At 40.6% G+C, this 19,563-nt stretch overlaps 1 protein-coding gene across 2 annotated transcripts in view; it reads left to right on the top strand.

Moving 5' to 3' along the window:
- Nucleotides 1-17,560, top strand: part of adra1aa (adrenoceptor alpha 1Aa) — a 20,125-nt gene extending 2,565 nt beyond the window's left edge. For both annotated transcript variants that reach the window (XM_005922748.2, XM_042221201.1), the window contains exons 2-3: nucleotides 5,617-7,096; nucleotides 16,455-17,560. In XM_005922748.2, coding sequence (XP_005922810.1) covers nucleotides 6,199-7,096; nucleotides 16,455-16,996 — 1,440 coding nt within the window. In that variant the 5' untranslated portion in view covers nucleotides 5,617-6,198 and the 3' untranslated portion in view covers nucleotides 16,997-17,560. The remainder of the gene's footprint in view (nucleotides 1-5,616; nucleotides 7,097-16,454) is intronic.
- Nucleotides 17,561-19,563: the final 2,003 nt, after the last annotated feature.

Genomic DNA, 19,563 nt, shown 5'->3' with positions numbered 1-19,563 from the left:
AGATAGATAGATAGATAGATAGATAGATAGATAGATAGATAGATAGATAGATAGATAGATAGATAGATAGATAGATAGATAGATAGATAGATAGAGACAATGTCAGTGGAAAAGAGGACAACTCAGATGAACTTTTAATTTGGTTTGAAATAAAGCAGCTTAACAAAATCCAAAATTCGTCAACATGGCCACTCTACTTTTACTAGTCTTATCTAATCTACATTTATATAATCTGCACTGACGAGATTAATTTCACATCTGTCAAAGTGGAGGAGTTTATGCGGCACTAAGACATTGTTTAAAAGTCAGAAGACATTCAAACATTCCAAATTAAGTTGTGCAAGCATCAATCAGGCCCTCGTACCTCCATGCACGTTGGGCATGCTGTAGTGGAGTCATTGAACTTTATTGTCTCATGTGGCTGGCTTCCTTTATTCCAGCAGTGTCAAACATAAGGCTCGGGGGTCAGAATCGGCCCAGCAAAGACTCCTATCTCAGTCTCTGGATGGCCCAGATTCAAGGAGGGCATACATTTTTGGACTTAACTCTATTTTTACCACTATAAGTTTTACCACTTTTCCTGCTGATAAAGACATACTCCATACCCATTCATACTATACCAAAGTAGTTGAGTAATAAATAAACAATTTGACAGTAAATTCAAAATATCCAACTTCCTGTTGGGTTTAGGGAATGGATTGTAAAAGTTTCCATCCACATGTATCATATCCACATGGATTCTATACATTCGGATGAAACTTAAAGCAAAATATTCTTCACCACTATAAGCTGTGTTCAGGACCAGTGGCAGTAGTACAGCATTGTGTAGTCCTGACCAGAAGCCTTAGGTTTAGCTTTATATCCACTGCTATCAAATGACTATATGTAGATAAGAGGTCCAGGTGCTAAGTTATTAGCAAAATGTTTCCACAGATTATTTGTGCATGAGACAGATAGAGATACCAGATCACAAAATATTTTTAGTTTGAACTGGGAACTTACAACCAGCTCTGTATCTATTTTTTACTCTGTTCTCAGACATAAAATTTGATTTAAGGTTGCATCATTACATCAGTGACGTCACTGATGTAATGATGCAACGTCTGGAATTTTAGCTATTTCCCAACAATAATGTATTTAATCTGAAACCAAACCAGAAAACAATACCAGAGATGGATGAAAGTGTATTTCTGTCAATTTAGCTGAAATTAAAGCAGGTCAAAATGTGCACATCTCTCTTTGCACGAACCAACAGTAGTCCCCCATAATGCTCTGGAGAAATTTTCCCTGATATTGGTTTTCCGTCACTTCTATATCTCAGTGAAATCTTTCCCCATACTTCTCACTGACATTGTGCAGGTTTGGTGGGAAAACAGTTGACATGAGAATGTAAAAAGTGCATCTTTAGTGATATTCTAGCACTCAGGAGCTGATATGCTTTCAGCATGTTTCCACAACCTCAGCATAATTCTCTGCTCCATGATTTCCAAGAAATTTCTTGATAACCCGTACCAGTGATTCCCATTTTGCTGATTGAGCTGGCTTCAGTTTCCTTTTGCACTCATCGTCAAGCATCAGTTCACGGACTTCAGGACAAAAACACCTTCCTTAATTTAGATTTTCCTTTTCTTGAGATCCAAATTAGGTCTTAAATCCTGAAACGCTTCAGATTTCTGTTCGGTCATCCTAGTTGTAAAATACTTGGAACATCATAACTAAGACAAATAAATAAATAAACACATCCGCGAGACAAAAACAGTTTCAGATTTGGAGTCAGGAAGTAAAACTGGTTCAAAATGCTTACTGATCAGTGTGTCTGTGTGAAGATTTCTCTAAAAAGGCTTATTTCTACTAAAAAGCTGCTCATTTTTACATGCAAGTCTATAGGAACTGAGTTTTCTCAGGGAGTTAGCCTCAAGTGGACACATCAGGCAGTGTATTTTTTGGCACTTCAGTGTTGCCTTCATCTTCAGCCCAGGATGTTGCTGCTTGGTCTCAACTACTGCAGGATCAGAAACAACAGAGACTGTGGTCTAACAGTGAAGAAAAGGCCTCCTTGACTGAGAAACGCCCAGACTGTGTTCAGCAGAGACTGCTTCCCCAGTTCTGATGCATATGTTTTACAATATTCACAAGTTTTTTGAGAACTAGCCCCCTTAAAAATGAGATGAATTTGAAACAAAGAGAAGAAAAAGAAGATGAATGATCTATCAAGATTCAAGTGGGCTTTCGCACTGCAGTGCTAAAGCCCACAAATCCTAATTAATCCAGTGCATCAAAGTCAGAGGGAGCAGTTTAAATTTGAACTGTGTGAGGATAAATTCCAAATAACAATCCGTGTAAATTTAACTTTGCAACTAAATTCCTCTTTTTTCTTATCTTATACAAACACATTGCCACAATGGGGGGGAAAAGAGATTGTAATTACCTTTCCTGACCAAAAATATGCAGAAGCCAAAAAATGGCTCTTCTGGGAATTACTTTGTTTAAGCCGTTATCTCAAGATTATGAATTATTTATATAAACTCGCTCTCTTCTGATAACAGATTGCTTCTTTTATACTCTCAATATATATCATAGAAACCTGACTTTGTTTTCTCAATCACAAAGTAACTTGGCAGCCTTGGAGATGACCGATCCCCTCATCTGATTACTGAGGAGGAAGTGTGCTCAACTGTGGAGTTTTAGATGGTCTAGTCTTCTCCTTAAATAAGGACCCATTTGAATGTTATTTGAATCTACTGCCATGTTAGACGCTGATTGAAGTACAGTGTGATGTGTTTTTAATAGTGTTGATCCACCATGTTGAGGAGATATTAGCTTCAGGAGAGTTAACTTTGTTTTTTCTTCATAGCCTTAAACAATTTATAAACCACTTTGCTTAGCTTTATTTATCATCCTGTGAATAAGAATAATAACGACTGACCAAAGCATCTAAAAATAGCCGCCGCGTGGAGAGCGGCGAGGAGAAAGAAGCCGTTCATTTCAGTAATAAGTTTACTTTATTGCTGATAAAGAGAGAGGGGGAGCGTTTACCAATCTACCTTCCTGTGTGAAATTAAGTGCGCCTTGGCTTTCCTGAGTGTTACGGTTCAATTTATTTTCTGCTTTACAAAGGTGGGAAGGGAAGCCAAGCTCGACAAGAATAGAACCTACGCTGGTGTCGTTATTAAAGTTAGTGATGAATCACCCTCATGCATGAATCACACATTAGGAATATACTAATTTTATGCATGACGGGTGATTATGAAATGAAACAGAAATAGAAATGCATAGGGAAAATAGCATATTGTCAATATTTTTGGGACCTCGGCTTCCCTCATAAATTTTGAAAAGCTTTCTTTTTTCTTTTCGGGGGGGTCCCTGTCCTACTAACCTTCCCCCTAGCTCCCCTGTAGTTTGACCGGGCTGGAACTGCACTCCTAATCCCCGATAAATGACAAGAAAACAAACTTTTGTTTTTGTGTGATTTCTAAAGAAAATGAACTTCCTATCATGACAAAACAAGCACTGTTTTATCTCAGAATAATGGGATAAGTTATGCCCTTACCGCGAGATAAAATCACCAAAAATAACTGCAAATGTTATGAGCTCCCATAAAGCAGAGGGGTCGATTCGGGAAATTGTGCTTCCTTTTGTTAAATACATCTGTTATATTTTTCTTGCATGTGGAGCTAGTGCTAGCAGACAATGCTCAACATTTAGGATGTTTGAGTCTGAAACTTCATGTTTGTTTGATATGATATTTACCAGGTGTGGTAAAAGGTGCTTGTATAAATGGGTGAATTAGGCATGTTATGTAAAGCTCTTTTGAGTGCTCAGCTATAGTAGAAAAGTGCTATATAAGATTATATGATGAAGCTGTGCTGGACTGATAACTTCCTGGTAGGCAGATTTATTTTTCTTGGGACTCTGCCATGTTATGACAGTGGTATCAATATTTTGATCTAGCTTGGCATATTTTCCCAAGATGTCAAACTAATGTGTTCTTTACAAACATAAGGAGCACAGACTGTGACAACCCTTAACAAATGGTGGAGCTGTAATAACGTGGGTTGTTTTGACCTGTGTCTGTATAAAGGTCGTGGTATGATATTGATTTAAAGGAGGGATCAAGAGCAAAGTCAAGCATATCCTGATGTATTATAGGTCACTTGAAGAACATATAATACACACCGAGCCTTCTGATTGCTGCATTGTTGAGACTTCAGCTATTGTGGTTTTGGCTCACTGTGTATTGTAATGATGAAGTGGTATTCCGCATACTGGGAAAAAGAAAGTTTTCACAGGTATCTGTGCAGTCCTGTGAAAAACTAAGTACACCCTTACTGCTTCTATCCAAATTGTGAGGGTAAGTAGCATCTTGGTTATGGTAATCAATGCACTACATCAGGGGTGTCCAATTCCAGGCCTTATGGGCTGGTGTCCTGCAGGTTTTAGATGTGTCCTTGATCCAACACAGCTGATTTAAATGGCTAAATTACCTCTTCAACATGTCTTGAAGGGTGACATCTAAAATATGCAGGACACTGGCCCTTGAGGCCTGGAATTGGACACCCCTGCACTAGATGATCAGGAAGCACGAGAAACTCTATAAAAGTAAATATTTTTGGCAGTTTCCTGGCCAAGAGCAGTCAGGTGTGTACTAACAAAATGCCACAATCCTCTCGGAAGTGGACATCCAAGAAAAATTCTCCACAAGTTCTCAGATGATCAGATTCTCGGAGAAATTGAAAAACAAAAAACAAAAACAAGAGCTACAACTCTTGTTTTTGTACAATTAGACAAAGAATGAACAAGAATGGCTTGTTGTGAAGTGTTACCAGGAGAAAATAGCTCAGGTTTGCAAAGTAGCATATGAACAAACCACTTGAACAATGTGCTTTGGATAGTAGAGACCAAAGTGCAGCTGCTTGGCCAGAATCCACAGGACCACATTTGATGAAAACCAAACACAGCTTATCAACACCTCATAGAACTGTCAGCACGGTGTGGAGGGCTGATGATTGGGGCTTGTTCTGCAGACACAGGACTTAGGCACCTTGTAGTCATTGAGCAATGAACACTACTGTATGCAAAAGTATTTTAGAGTCAAATGTGTGACCCAAACAGCACAATGGTGGCAAAAGCTGTTGCAATAATTCAGTCAAAGTCCAGACTCCTCCAATCTGGTGCTGTGGGGGAACCTTAAAGAGAGCTGTCTGCACACATAAATGAATGCACGCAAACAGAGTGGGCCAAAGGTCTTTGATAAAAGTGTGAGAAACGGATGAAGTTGAACAGAAAAAAACTTTATTCTAGTTACTGCTGCTAAAAGCAGCTCCACAAGCTAATGAATGGGGTGTTTTTCACCAGCCTGTATAGTCCTGTGAAAAGTTTTCACAGAACTGTTAGTTTCTCAGTTTGTTAGCCTCACTTTGGGTTGATCCCATTATCAAGACGAGACAGTGGTGACATTGATTTGACAACAGCTGTGGCTCAGACATTGTCTCCCGCCCACCTTCTTGATAGAGCTGAGCAGCAGTATACAAAAAAACAATGAGCTGAACAAGGATGAATGCTTTCATGTTTCACTGTATGTGACGGACGTGTCTTCTTCTGTTTCTCTTTTCAAAGGCGCTGGACGTTACTGAAGCTGAAGCTGCGTTCAACACACAAGCCTGGATGTTGATTTCTCACCTGCTGCTCCCAGGAAAACTGGTTTCAACAGACTTTAATTTTCAGTCCAAACAGTGATTTTTTTCATGTATTTTTTTGGTTCAGAGAACATTCAAAGACTTCCTAAATCGCTCACCTCCAATCTGTCTCTTGTATTTGTAATGCATTTTTAACAGTGGTTTGTACCAGCTGCATAAAAACAGTCAGTTTTAACATCATTAACATTTTCAAGATGGATTACTCGATTTTAGCTCAGTAGTTTTCGTTTGCATATATTATATTTCTCTTTCAGTGGTTCTGCATGCAACTTGTCCTTTTATTTTCCTTGATGCATTGCCAACGTAATGGCTCATTTGCTCGAGGCATCATCATTCAAATTATGTTTTGACAAGACAGACTTAATGTGATCATTACTCTAATGGCTTTTATGAGAATGGCCTGATGTCTACTCTCTCTAGTAGTGAACTTAAATAGGTGTGCGCTTCAGTCTACCACTTCTGCACAGGCCAGTTGTTGAGTACCAGCATTGTACTGGAACTAATGATTCCTGTGCTGGACAATATGACCCCAGCTCCCCTGACACAGAACTGTTCCAACTGCAGCCACGTTTTAGTCCCAGAGCTCAATGTGGTCAAGGCTGTGGTTTTGGGTCTGGTGCTTGGTCTCTTCATTGGGTTTGGAGTCGTGGGAAACATTCTGGTGATCCTCTCGGTGGTTTGCCATCGACACCTGCGGACAGTCACGCATTATTTCATAGTTAATCTGGCAGTGGCAGATTTGCTGCTGAGCTCCACCGTACTGCCGTTCTCTGCCATTTTGGAAATCCTGGATCGATGGGTATTTGGACGGGTTTTTTGTAATGTTTGGGCAGCTGTGGATGTGCTCTGCTGCACGGCTTCTATCATGAGCCTCTGTGTAATATCTGTGGACCGCTACATTGGAGTAAGCTACCCCCTGCGTTACCCATCAATCGTTACAAAACGCAGGGCTTTCTTGGCACTGATGCTGCTCTGGGTGCTGTCTGTCATCATATCTATTGGACCTTTGTTTGGCTGGAAAGAGGCACCGCCCGAGGACGAGTCCATTTGTAAGATCACAGAGGAGCCGGGCTACGCGATCTTCTCTGCAGTGGGCTCCTTCTACCTTCCTCTGACCATCATACTGGTAATGTACTGTCGGGTCTATGTGGTAGCTCACAGAGAGAGCCAGGGCCTGAGAGAGGGCCACAAGACAGAGAAGTCAGATTCAGAGCAAGTGATTCTCAGGATACACCGAGGCAATGCAACTGTCTCAGATGACGAGGCCCTTCGCAATCGCACACATTTTGCTCTGAAGCTGCTGAAATTCTCTCGTGAGAAGAAGGCTGCCAAGACCTTGGGCATTGTGGTTGGCTGCTTCGTGTTGTGCTGGCTCCCCTTCTTCCTGGTGCTACCCATTGGTGAGTATTATCATGTTCATCTTGCATGTAATTCCTAATGTCAAGAGCCAGATTTCTCAGGGCAAATCTAATTTTAACCAGAGCAGAAAATATATTACTTACAAGACTGAAAGGGAATACCTCAACAGTTTGGAAAGGAAGGTTACTTCACTTCAGTGCAATTTTATTTTATTTATATAGCACCAAATCACAATGACAGTCACCTCAAGGCACTTTATAGAACAAGGTAATGACCCTACAGTAGTACAGAAAAACCCTAACAATCAGACAATTCCTATGAGCAAGCACTTTGGCGACAGTGGGAAGGAAAAACTAGCAAAAACCAGGCTCAGGGAGGGACAACTACTGCTGCAAATGGTTGGGGGGAGATGGGAGGAAGGCCAGGCAAAAGACACACTTTGGAAGAGAGACAGAGATAATTAATAACTAATGATTAAATGCAGAGTGCTATATAAACACACAGGTATTGCAAAGAAGAGAGTGAAGAAGAAACACTCAGCAGCAGCTGAGGTCTATTGCAGCGTAACTAAGGTCAGGATTCAGGGTCACCTGATCCAGCTCTATCAAAAAGGAAAGTTTTAAGTCTAATGCTAAAAGTAGAGAGGGTGTCTGTCTCAATCCAAACTGGGAGCTGGTTTCACAGAAGAGAGGCGTAAAAGCTGAAGGCGCTGCCTACCGTTCTACTTTTAAATACTCTAGGACAACAAGTAAGCCCGCAGTCTGAGAGTGAAGAGCTCCATTGGGGTGATACGGCACTATGAGGTCTTTAAGATAAGATGGGGCCTGATTATTAAAAAACCTTGTATGTGAGGAGAAGGATTGATTCTGGATTTAACAGGAAGCCAGGGGAGAAAAGCCAGTTAGGGAAAAATGTGCTCTCACTTTCTAGTCCCTGTCAGTTCTGTCTCTGCAGCATTTTGGATCAAATGAAGTCTTTTCAAGGAGTGAAATTTGAATCCTGACACCACATTTTTGTTTAATGGATTTGAGAACCCGGGTGTAAAAATGGGAAATTACGGTTTCATTGGATCTGGTGTTGTCACCTGCCTTAACTCCTGCCTCTGGTTTCCCATTGAATGGACAAATACTCTCATTTCATCTAACTCTCAGTATCAATGGGGGAAAAAAATGCATATTTCTTAGAAATGTCACTGGAGCACAGACAGTCAATGATACCCTCTGCAACCATTTAATCAATAACGTTTCACAAATTAAAAATAGGTCCATATATGTGATTACCTACTCCAACGCATGAGTCAGACCACTTTCAGGAAGCAATTCAACATCTGAATTTATTCCCATGACATACTCATTGATCAATTTATTCTACGGTCATGTTTTTAAGTGCTGGCTAATTTCATAGTTAGATGATGTTAAGTGAATGCCTCCTTTGTGGGATGACATTGAGGTTACTCGCATTCAGACGAGCTTGTAGCCTCTGGAGCGCTGTAGTAAATGCTTTCGACTCGGCCAGGTAGTCGTTCTATAAATAGGCTCTATAAATCTTTCAGATCACTGTCATCCTCCACTGCTCCCCGTCTGTAAACAAAAGGACTAAAATTGAGACCAAGATATATTTCAAACCAGACCCTTGAATGGCATGTCGAGCCATTTTTCTCCCTCGTGTTTGTGACTCCCTTCATCATGGGGGCAGATCTTTAGTGACAGATAAAGCCTTTCGGACTGAGGCCAGACTTCATATGATGGTCTTTAAGTCTTCAAGTGCACCGGGTTCAATGAAGATGAGCTCAAAGGGAAATAATCAAACGACTTGTAGACCTGTGCGCTGCAAGTGCTGTTGTCAATCATGCGAAAAGGAAATCTGAACCAAGTAGATATGAGATATGGCAAAATCCTAACAAATCCTGCAGGGTTTGTATTTATTCCATGCTCTCATGCTTGTAAATATAGCTGCCACCATTTGGCTGAGTAGCTCCTGACTGGCAAATGAGGCAAAGCCTCGGCTCACGAATGCTCCCTTACTAATACTGGCGTCACAGTGCATACCGCTGCCACATAAGTCTGTGGACAATGATAGATTCAGCAATGAATCACAAAGCACTGGTGTAGTTCTGACGTGTACAGCTGGATAAGTCTTGATTGCATCATTTCGATTATGGAGTAGATATTATTTAAATTAATATCCATAATAACTGTGGGCTGAGAGGCAAGACTGAGATAGTTTGGACATGTGCAGAGGAGTGATAGTGGATACACTGGATAAAGAATGTTGAGGATGGAGCTGACAGGCAGGAGGAAAAGAGGAAGACCAAAGAGAAGATGTGAAGTGAAGCCAGGCATGCAGAGGGTTGGTGTGACAGAAGAGGATGCTAGGGTTAGGGGGAAGTGGAAGCAGATCCAATGTAATAATTACAAGACTTTAATTATGGAAGTAATTTAAATGGGTGTTAAAAGGCTCTGTACCTATCTGTGAATTGTCCTTGATATGTACCGAGTCCTTCTTTGGAACTACAACACGTGCAAAGCATCAATCAGTTTATTTTCTTTACCATTTAGCCAGTTCAGGGTCAGGTGGTGGGGGCTAGAGCCAATCTCAGCTGACAATGGATGAGAGGCAGAGGACACGCTAAACAGGTACCCAGTCCATCATGGGGATAACACAGAGAGACAGACAATCACTCACTCACTACCACACCCAAGGCCAATTTGGCATCAACAGTTAAGCTAACAACAATCTCTTTGGAAGGAAACAGGTGGCTGAGAGGCGACAGTGTCACCGTAGCGTGAAGCATGCCCTCGCTGACATAAAGAACAGCTTCACAGGGTGTCCTCGTGTTATCGTGATATGTTAAGAAACTGAAGATGAACTGAAATGTTTCCTGTCTCCAGCCCCAGCCAGGAGTCTTTATTCTTAAAAACCTCTGACTCAGAGTGTCAGTGGGTGTCGAGTGTCTTTTTAAACTAGAGATGGTGAACCTTTTTTTCCCCCCTAAGAGTTATTTTTGGATGTATTGAGAAGAAAGACAGGAACTTTGGGAGAAAGAGCAGGGGAATTACACACAGCCCTGTAGACACATGCTGATAAACATTTTTAAATGAACAATGGGTCAAATATCTATGTGTTAGGTGGTTCTTATTTTATTCATCTATCACACATACACTGATGGTTGCACTGGAGGCTATTTGGGGTTCGGTAACTTCCCCCGGGGACACTTCAGCATGCAGCCTGGAGGAGCTGCTGATTAAACTTTCTGGTTAGTAGACAACCCATTCATGTTCTATACTTAACTTAAATCAGAAAAAGACTTCAGTGGACTGAAGTCTGATAAAAGTGAAAGAATGATAAAAATGAGGCTTTAGGAAAAACATGCATCCTGCAGTTTGAAGTTAAAATATTTCCCCAATTAAAATATTTTGATTATATTCTACATGTTCCATTTGATTGCAGTGAAATAAACACACCTACTAATCCAGCCAAAATATTCTCAGCTTAATTAACTTAGTGTTGGGTCTTTATTTTTATTATTTTAGTTATAAAAAGAGAAGTTTATTGTTGGGGCTCTTTTACTTTGGACAAGCACATGTAATTTAACTTTAAATTCTCAAATTAACAACTGAAAAAAAATGTTAGTTGAATACAGTCATCATTCATTACTCTCATCTTAAATGAAACAAAATGTACAAAAAACATCAGCCAAACAGCCTGAAATTAACTTTCCCTTTTTAGCAGATTAAAGCAGATAAGCAGATTATGACCACTAGCATGATAGTTAATAACCCAGCTACCAACTTGTGGTGTCGCAGATTTGCTTTTCTAACATGAAGGTAAATAAAACAGAAGCTGCACAATTTAACTGTGACAGAGCAAGGATAGTATTTTAGCAAATGTCTGTAATTTACTGCAAATATGGAACTTTTACCAACACGCCCACTCTGAACACTAAAATATTACTGAAGCATATGGACAAAAGTACTGGCCCACCTACACATTACACCTACAGGAGCTGCTCGACCATGGAAGACCATGCCACAACGCTCACGGTGCACAGTTTTTATGCTAATGTTGATGCCAGAGGAGGTTTGGAGCTCTGCAGTCATGAAGTCAGAAGAGCGTCAGATACTTTTACGCACTTGGTGACCCTGCTACGTAACTTCACGTGGTCTGCCACTTCGTGACCGAGTTGCTGTGCCTCCTAAATGTTTCCACTTTGCACAAAATCACATGAAAGTGGCAGTGATATATCTAGGATGAAAGAAATTTCACAGACTGACTCGTTACAATACTACCATCTGTTACAGCACCGTGCTCTTTAAAACATTAATTCTTTCAGTAGTTTTACAGGTAGACTGCATGGATAAATCTGTGGCAACAGGACTGAAAACACATGAATTCAAAGTTTAAGAGGTATGGCCTTTTTGTCCATACATCATACTCAAATATGTACTCAAATTTAAAATGGAGATGATGTAATCTGCAAAATAGCCAACACATTGTTCACAAAGTCACAGAAAGTTAAAAGTCTACTCTCAGTGTGCACACAGTACACTTAAAACACAGGAGATGTGGCAACACAAGCACAATCTTTCCCTACAGCCTGCTCAGCTCCAGCATGTATCACGGATGGTTAAGTTAAGGTGGTCTGAACTGGACTTCTAGGGAGAGATGGAAAAAAATAACATTTGCACAGGAACCAGTCCAGAGTTACAAATGGAGATAACCCTGCAGGGGAGATGTCATGGAGCTTTTTAATCACACGTGAAGTGGTTTTGGCTGTAATGTGATTGGCTGTTGGGGTCGAGCTAAAAGAGTGAGCGTAAGGTAACGGCTGCAGGGGACAAAGAAATCTTCAAACCTGTGTGAGAGAAGCTGTTTATGAATTTAGCCTCTGCAGACAATTAACAGCAGGAAGGGGTACAGGCTTATCAAGGTTGCGTAATAGGCAGCGTTAGGTGATTGGGTATGCAGAGCCCATCTGGCTTGCTAGCCTAACCCGCTAGGAGAAATAAGACATGCTTGCCAGGAGCAACACACTCAGCAACCAGACAGCAACGAGGAAAACGCCTGAAATTTCTTGTGAGACCGAAGCCAGTCACCTGCCTACACTTCACCCAACCTTGCTAGAGGCCTAGCGTCAGAACTCTGTGCTCAGTTTGGTTTGCTTCAAGTTAAACTCAAACCTTAAAAACCTCACTGCTAAGAAAACAACATAAATAAAAGGGAAAAGCAAAAGAAAAATAGCTAGCACAAAGACTGATAGAAAATCTGTTTAATTATATACCATGGCAATCCATTCATATTTCATTTAAAGGTCATCTGCAGCATTCATTTATTTTTTTTCCAGTTTTTCAAGTTAAGGGCACACAGAGTGCTACATAATATTAATAATAAAAAGAATAGAAAACTGAAATACTATACAAGTAAATATAACCACTGTAGTGAATACAATAATTCCAAAAATGATACTAAAACTGAAGATGATAAGAAAATGAATGAAAAGGATTTAAATAAAACTATAATATCTCAGACTGGTACTTGACCAAGTGACCAAGCAATCAAGCCTTACTACCTTTAAATGAATTTTACTAAACAATTTTCTAGCATATTTTAAGACTGAAAGCATTCCATAATATAGACTCACTGGCCACTTTCTTCAGTACACCTTGCTAGCATTGCCTTGGTCCCCTTTTTTCTTTACAACTGCTTTAATTCTTCGTTGCAAAGATTCAACGAGGTGCTGGAGATGAGATGTGAATCTCCTGTTCGGCCACATCCCAGAGGTGCTCTATTGGATTGAGATCTTATGACTGTGGAGCCCGTTAGAGTCCAGTGAACTCATTGTCATGTTCAAGAAACCAGTTTGAGATGATGTGCGCTTTGTGACATGGTGCGTTATCCTGCTGGAAGTAGTCATCAGAACATGGGCACACTATTGTCATAAAGGGATGATGTCCCTCCCTATATGACCACATTACTCAGTCAGTGACAATACTCAGAGTGGTGTTTAAACGATGCTCATTTGGTAATAAGGGGCCCCAATATCCCTCACATCATTGCACCACCAGCAGAAACAGCCTGAAACGTTGATACATGAAAGCACTGATCAGTGCTTTCATGTTGTTTATGTCAAATTCTAACCCTACTGTCTGATTGTTACAGCACAGGATTCTTCTTGTCTTCTCTATTTTCCCTTTTTCAGAGAAAATCTGAAAAAGTCAACTTCAGCCTGTCATCGCAACCATGCATATATATCTAAATTCATTGTGTTGCTGCCATGTGATTGGTTGACTTTTTTTTTTTTTTTTGCATTAACAAGCAGTTGAACAGGTGTATCTAATGAAGTGGCCAGGAGTGTATGGAAGTAATAGTCTTAATACAGATAGTACTGTCAAAATGAGCAACAAATAGACAACCTTTGTTTCCTTATTGCAGCTGAAGGCAACATAGCACGAATAAGAGTTATACAGGCACTGATTATATTTAAATTGAGCTTAAATATGATTAAAATCAGTTTGAAAAACAGGAAACAAATGGGTTAAACAAAATAACAATAAACATAATACATAAGCACCTAAATTAGATTAAAAATTTGGAAATGTTACAGTTTCAGAGATTTATGGAAGATTTTATTTTTATTTTTTTGGCCCTTGATGTAAATATATGGGGACATTTGCTTATTTTCTTTCCAATGATGGCAGCTTCCATGCTGGTCCCGTCTTCTCTATAGTTCTTGATATACTTTAATGCAGTCTTAAAACTCTTTGAGAAATTAAGAACAACAAAAACACAACATCTAGAGCTCTGAACACACAGCGTGCTGTATATCCACATTCAGGGAGCACTGATCATGTGATCATATTCATCACTCTTACATATGTCGCACTGTTCAAATTAAAAGTGTCAGTGGATGCAGACGCTAAACCGGATTAATATCACATCCCATGCAAGCAGCTGGCTGGAAATTTTCAATCTGAATGAATTCAATCAGCAGAAAAACAAAAAACAAAAATGTGTGCATTCAGCAGCAGACACCGCTGCATCATGCATCATTGAGTTTAAGCGTCAACACATTCACCCAACAGTTGCACTCCTCTTCTATTTTTATTCCAACAATGAATCTATCAAGGGGTACGGGCAATAATAGAATTGGGGGGTTTTTGGCACAGCTGGGGATAAAATGCATTAGCTGCATAGCCAGGCACAAAATAATTTGCTCTCCAACTCTCTCCGCCTCTTCTTTCTATCCATCTCTATATCACAATCACATTTTTTTTTTCTCCCGAGGCTTAACCCTCTCAGGAGCTTGGCCAATAAAACATTTCACAAGGCAGCTTCTCTCCTGCCTCTGAAAATAGATGGCAGATAGACAGATATAGTGCAGCCACACATGAAGTCAGCCGTTTCATTATTTTAATGTTTCACTGCCAGCCACTGAATACAATGAGGACTAGGCCTGCATGTAATGCGTCCATTAAGCCATTACCTTTGCCACTTCATTAAAGATCCCACTCACATTCCCCGCTCGCTCTAATCAAAAGCAGCACAGTATCCGGGATCAATTTTAATAAAATCCTTAACCTTGGCGGCAAAGAGGAAGCTTCTATCAAGTGGAACTTGGATAAAACAATTAGAAATAAAGTGTGACACGTAGACGGGTGAAGTGGTGTGATTTCCAACAGCTTGGGATCATGTGTTCTTTTTTTTTTTTCCATATATTTTTATTGAAATTTTTTATAGTACAATACAAACAAATGTTGAACACCCTCACATTCACACATCCATACATACATCAGACCTGCCTACATCACATTCAAATGTAGAAATGAGCATAGTTCTCACAGTAATACAAAAATACAATGGGTTAGGATAGACAAGATTTTCCCTTCCTTCCCTTCTTCTTTTCCTTCTTTTTCATAAATGTCCTTCACCTCCACTCCCTAAAATATCCATATATGGCTTCCACATATTCACGAAGTCCCATTGTTTGCCCTTGGCAATATATGTTAGTCTTTCCAGGCCTAGAGAGACTGCAATTTCCTTCTTCCAGAGTCCCATGGAGGGAGCATCCATACTCTTCCAACATAGCGCAATGGCTCTTCTGGCTTGAAGTAGTCCATAGTCCAGTAATTTAGTTTTTTTCCCCGATTGCTTAAATTCCCTTGGATATATTCCAAGTACACAGAGTTTTCCTTTTAAAGGGATTTTTACCTTAAACACTTCGGACAGATATTTGATAACATCTTTCCAAAAGTCCTGGATTTTAGGACACTCCCATAGACAATGAAGAAGAGTTCCTTTTTCAACTAAACATTTAGTACAGATGGCCGGAATATCATTGGACATATGATGAAGCTTGACAGGTGTTATATAGGTTCTCATGAGCCATTTATATTGCAGTAGTTTAAAGCGTGTGTTTATTGTTTGTTTTTGTGCTTTTAAGCAAGCCTGGTTCCAGTCATTTTCATCTATGTCCTCTTGGATCTCCCTTCTCCAAGCATCCAGTTTATCTGCTGCTGAGTCTTTGGAGGAAAGCATCAGTAAATTATAATATATAGAGTGAAAACCTTTCCCTTTTGTATTCTTAATGCATACCTCCTCTATTTTTGTCAATGGTGGAAGTTCAGCAATCCTTTGCAGCTTTGATGACAAATAGTTTTTCAACTGTAAATATTTAAAAAAGTGCTTTGGGGGTATTAAATATTTTTTACACAACTGATCAAATGTGAGCAGCATGCCATCTGCATATAGGTCTTTAATTTTTTTTAATGCCTTTATTTTTCCATATTTCAAATCCTCCATCACTTTTACCAGGCGTGAACTTTTCATTTCCCCAAATAGGGGTAAATTGCGAAAGCAATGGAGGATCGCCCACATATTTATGAGCTGCATACCAAATTATAATTGTATTTTTCAAGAAAGGGTTCCTTGTATTTTTTTTATGTCTTAGTGTCTGAAGAATATAGAAAAGTGTGTAAGGGAAGATCTGGAACAGATTTTTGCTCAGGGATCATGTGTTCTTTAAAAAAAAAAACACAAATAGAGCACAGCATGTAATTGGAGCTCTGAAAACTGGCTCAAATTTGGTTTAGCCACAGTAACAGCACAGCTCGAGGCAGCGTTGGTCAGTTAACCACTTCAATCCAGACTGAAGCAGCTCAATAACTACTGGATGAACTGTTATAAATTGCATATCCGGAGGATGAGCGCTAGTGATTTGTTCCGAGAAAGGTGACTAGTAAAATGTCTTGAATGGCAGATTCTGTTTAGGTGTGCGAAACAAACATTGTGCGACAGAATGCTCCCACAGATTTATATACCTGAGGGCCACATCATCCCCGAGAGCTCCCAGTCATCTCTATCTTTTATTATGTCTCTGATGTGTGTCTGATGTCCCTGCAGGTTCAATCTTCCCTGCATACAGACCTTCAGACACCGTCTTCAAGATCACCTTCTGGCTCGGTTACTTCAACAGCTGCATCAACCCCATCATCTACCCATGCTCCAACCAGGAATTTAAAAAAGCTTTCCAGAGTTTACTTGGAGTTCACTGTTTGAGGACGACTCCCAGACCACACCACCATCATCAGAGTCAGATGCAGGGTCACGGCCAGCCCCTCACCCTGGGCCTCGACAGCAGGGGGCCTCCTTCTCGGCTCAGCCCCTCCTCCTCCATGGCCCTCTCGAGAACTCCTTCCTCCAGGGACAGCCGGGAATGGAAGGTCTTTTCTGGAGCCCCCGCGGGCGATTCTGGACCAGCTGAAACGAGCAGAGCGAAAGTGGCCAAACTCTGCAATAAAAGCTTACATCGGACCTGCTGCTGCATCCTCAGGGCCAGGACTCCCCCGCGGGAGTCCGGCTGCGCCCACCCCACCTCCACCAGAAACCTTCCCACCATTAAAATCCATCAGCTGTCCCTATCAGAAAAAGGAGAGCCAGTATAGCCACTGTAACGCTTCATCCATTTGTTATGAGTAGCCTTTCAAGTTCGCACATGAGAATAAATGCCCTTTTCCTCCGTTAACATCACAATGGAATGAGCTGGTGGTGAAATAATGGCTGCTTTTACATTTCAATTTCAAATTTCATCTCAGCTTTGAAAGCTTTCTGTGATTTTTTTTTTTTTTTAATCTTGATGTTATCACAAGAAAGCAGATTTTTAGCTTTGCACTGCAAGATACAGCTAATAAGGGAAACGATCAAATCTGGGAAGTGCTCGTATGAAGAAAAACCAAAAAGAGCAAAAGATTTTCTATATGTTTACACATTTTATATTCAAGAAAAGCAGTTGAAATGTCTAAAGCTGTGACGAGGGGGGCTCTTATATATTGCATGAGTTCGACAATAATTTCTGAAATGCTGATCAGTGGTGCTCCTGTTGTCTCCAGATTTTGCTTCCTGCTCCTGTGGTGAAATTGTTGCTTGTGTACTGCTCTGTACACAGTGGAAACCGAGAGACCTCACATACTTCTGTGTCACATACAATAAATTTGTAAGACATACTCCTAGCAAGGGATTCATGAGGACATTTTTGGACCTTTGTGTTATTTATTCTCTTTGTTTTCTTTTTCTTTTTAAAATGTTCTTTTTTCTGTCAAACTGGGTTTTATTTGCCTAATATATAGCCTCTCAGCATTTCTAGTTCATCTATTCACATTCCCACAATTACATGTACCTCTGAGCTGTGCCAGATGGATGTCTTAATATACTTGAGTGGAATTTTAACTGACCTTGTGGTTGCTGGCCTCAATCCTGACCGACTCCAAGCCTCTTAGAAAAATTTACCAGATTTAGCGATGTCATGATAAGTCACACACAGTCTCAGGCTTTCTTCTCTCAGTCTCTACTCTTTGTGTTTCTGTCCTTTTTTTTTGGTTTTTGTTGGGGGGTTTTTTAGCCACATTTCACACAGAAAGAAGATCTTTGCTTTGGCCTTCGTCAGGTCTTCGGACTGCAAAGTGTCTTTGTTTACGCAGAGGCATCAAAGGGCAAAGGACAACCTCTGCCAGCGCTATCGATTTGTTTTCTCCTGCTGCTCACTCTGTAGCACCATGGTGTACTCTCTTTGTGGGTGCGAGGAGGAAGAGATGCGCTCGGCATCTTTAAGCCAGTCTTCCTCTCTGTACGCTGGAGTTCAGTTGTAAAAGGGGAGTCGACAGCTTTCAACCCCAGGGGAGGGACCCGGCAGTGCAGCCGGAGTGCTCATCTGTGTCCGAGCTGTCATTGACTGTGAACCTGTAAATCACACGTCCCTGCGCAGATGCCATTAGGAGTAGAGCTGCCAGCTCCAGCAATAACGTACAGATGGTACAGATGACCTAATTCACATCTCCCTCTGTTATCTCTCCATAGAGCCCTGGGATTATAAAGAAAAATCGCAACCAGCAAAATACCTGTGTGCAGCGCTTTATAAAGTTATACCATCTTCCAAATGCAATAGCTGCAATGAATACTATAATTAGAACTTAGGGGTTGTGGGAGTCAGACGCAGAGTGGAGCAGATCAAGAGCGATTCTCCTCTGTTTCACCAGAAACACCCACTGTTTTTATCCAGCAGCCTAACACCGTGTATTTAGGGTTAAATTCCAGGGTATGCCATCTTCGCTATTCTTTATTGTGCGTTTGCTCTGATAAACTGAAAAAAAGTGCAGACAATCACTACAATCACTGAACCTGAAGAGGGAATAAATGTAAGGCTTACTGCCTTCACTTACTTGTGGATGATGCTGTGGTCATGACAAATCAATTCTGGGAGGGATTGTGGTCTTATAATAGCACTGTCTGTTTCACTGGATTGACAGCAAAGCAAGTGCTGCTGATGACTCATGGTTGCACTTCCCCAAGAGGGTTTAGCTTTGTAAACTCCCTGATGTGTTTTTTTCTTCTTCTTCCTTTCTAAAGCTTTCATCAGTGGGTGAAGATGTTGACATAATAGGATTCCCCTCTCCGGTTTAATCAGTGCGCTCATCATGCTAAGTCCTAATTGGACAACTGTCAAACAGCCAGGGGCTTCACTCTACATAATCACAGAAGTTTTTAACTGATGTGAGCATTCAGTGTGACGGAGATGTCATGTTCGGTTCATTTTTGCTGGAAGCATCCCTGTGGGAAGAAGCGACTGAGGAGCTGGAACATAAAAGGAGAGTGAGAACCACAACCCTGTGGCTCCACCTAGTGTCTCACTGCCTCTCTGCATGCACGTCCACATAGATCCTTTTGCAAAGGATTGTTACAGAGTTGCACATCCTTAAAAAAGTCCCCGGAAACGATGGTACAATATATAAAAGCACTAGTCCCAGTGAATCAATTACAGTTAATTTATTTCAGGATATTTTAATCAGGAGATTTAATTCAATTCAATTCAATTTTATTTATATAGCGCCAAATCACAACAAAAGTCGCCTCAAGGCGCTTCATAGATACAGAGAAAAACCCAACAATCATATGACCCCCTATGAGCAAGCACTTTGGCGACAGTGGGAAGGAAAAACTCCCTTTTAACAGGAAGAAA

Source organism: Haplochromis burtoni, unplaced genomic scaffold, assembly GCF_018398535.1.
Source record: "Haplochromis burtoni strain Fernald_Lab_line unplaced genomic scaffold, NCSU_Asbu1 Contig_62, whole genome shotgun sequence".
NCBI classification, from domain to species: domain Eukaryota; kingdom Metazoa; phylum Chordata; class Actinopteri; order Cichliformes; family Cichlidae; genus Haplochromis; species Haplochromis burtoni.
This window is presented reverse-complemented; position numbering and strand designations above follow the sequence as displayed.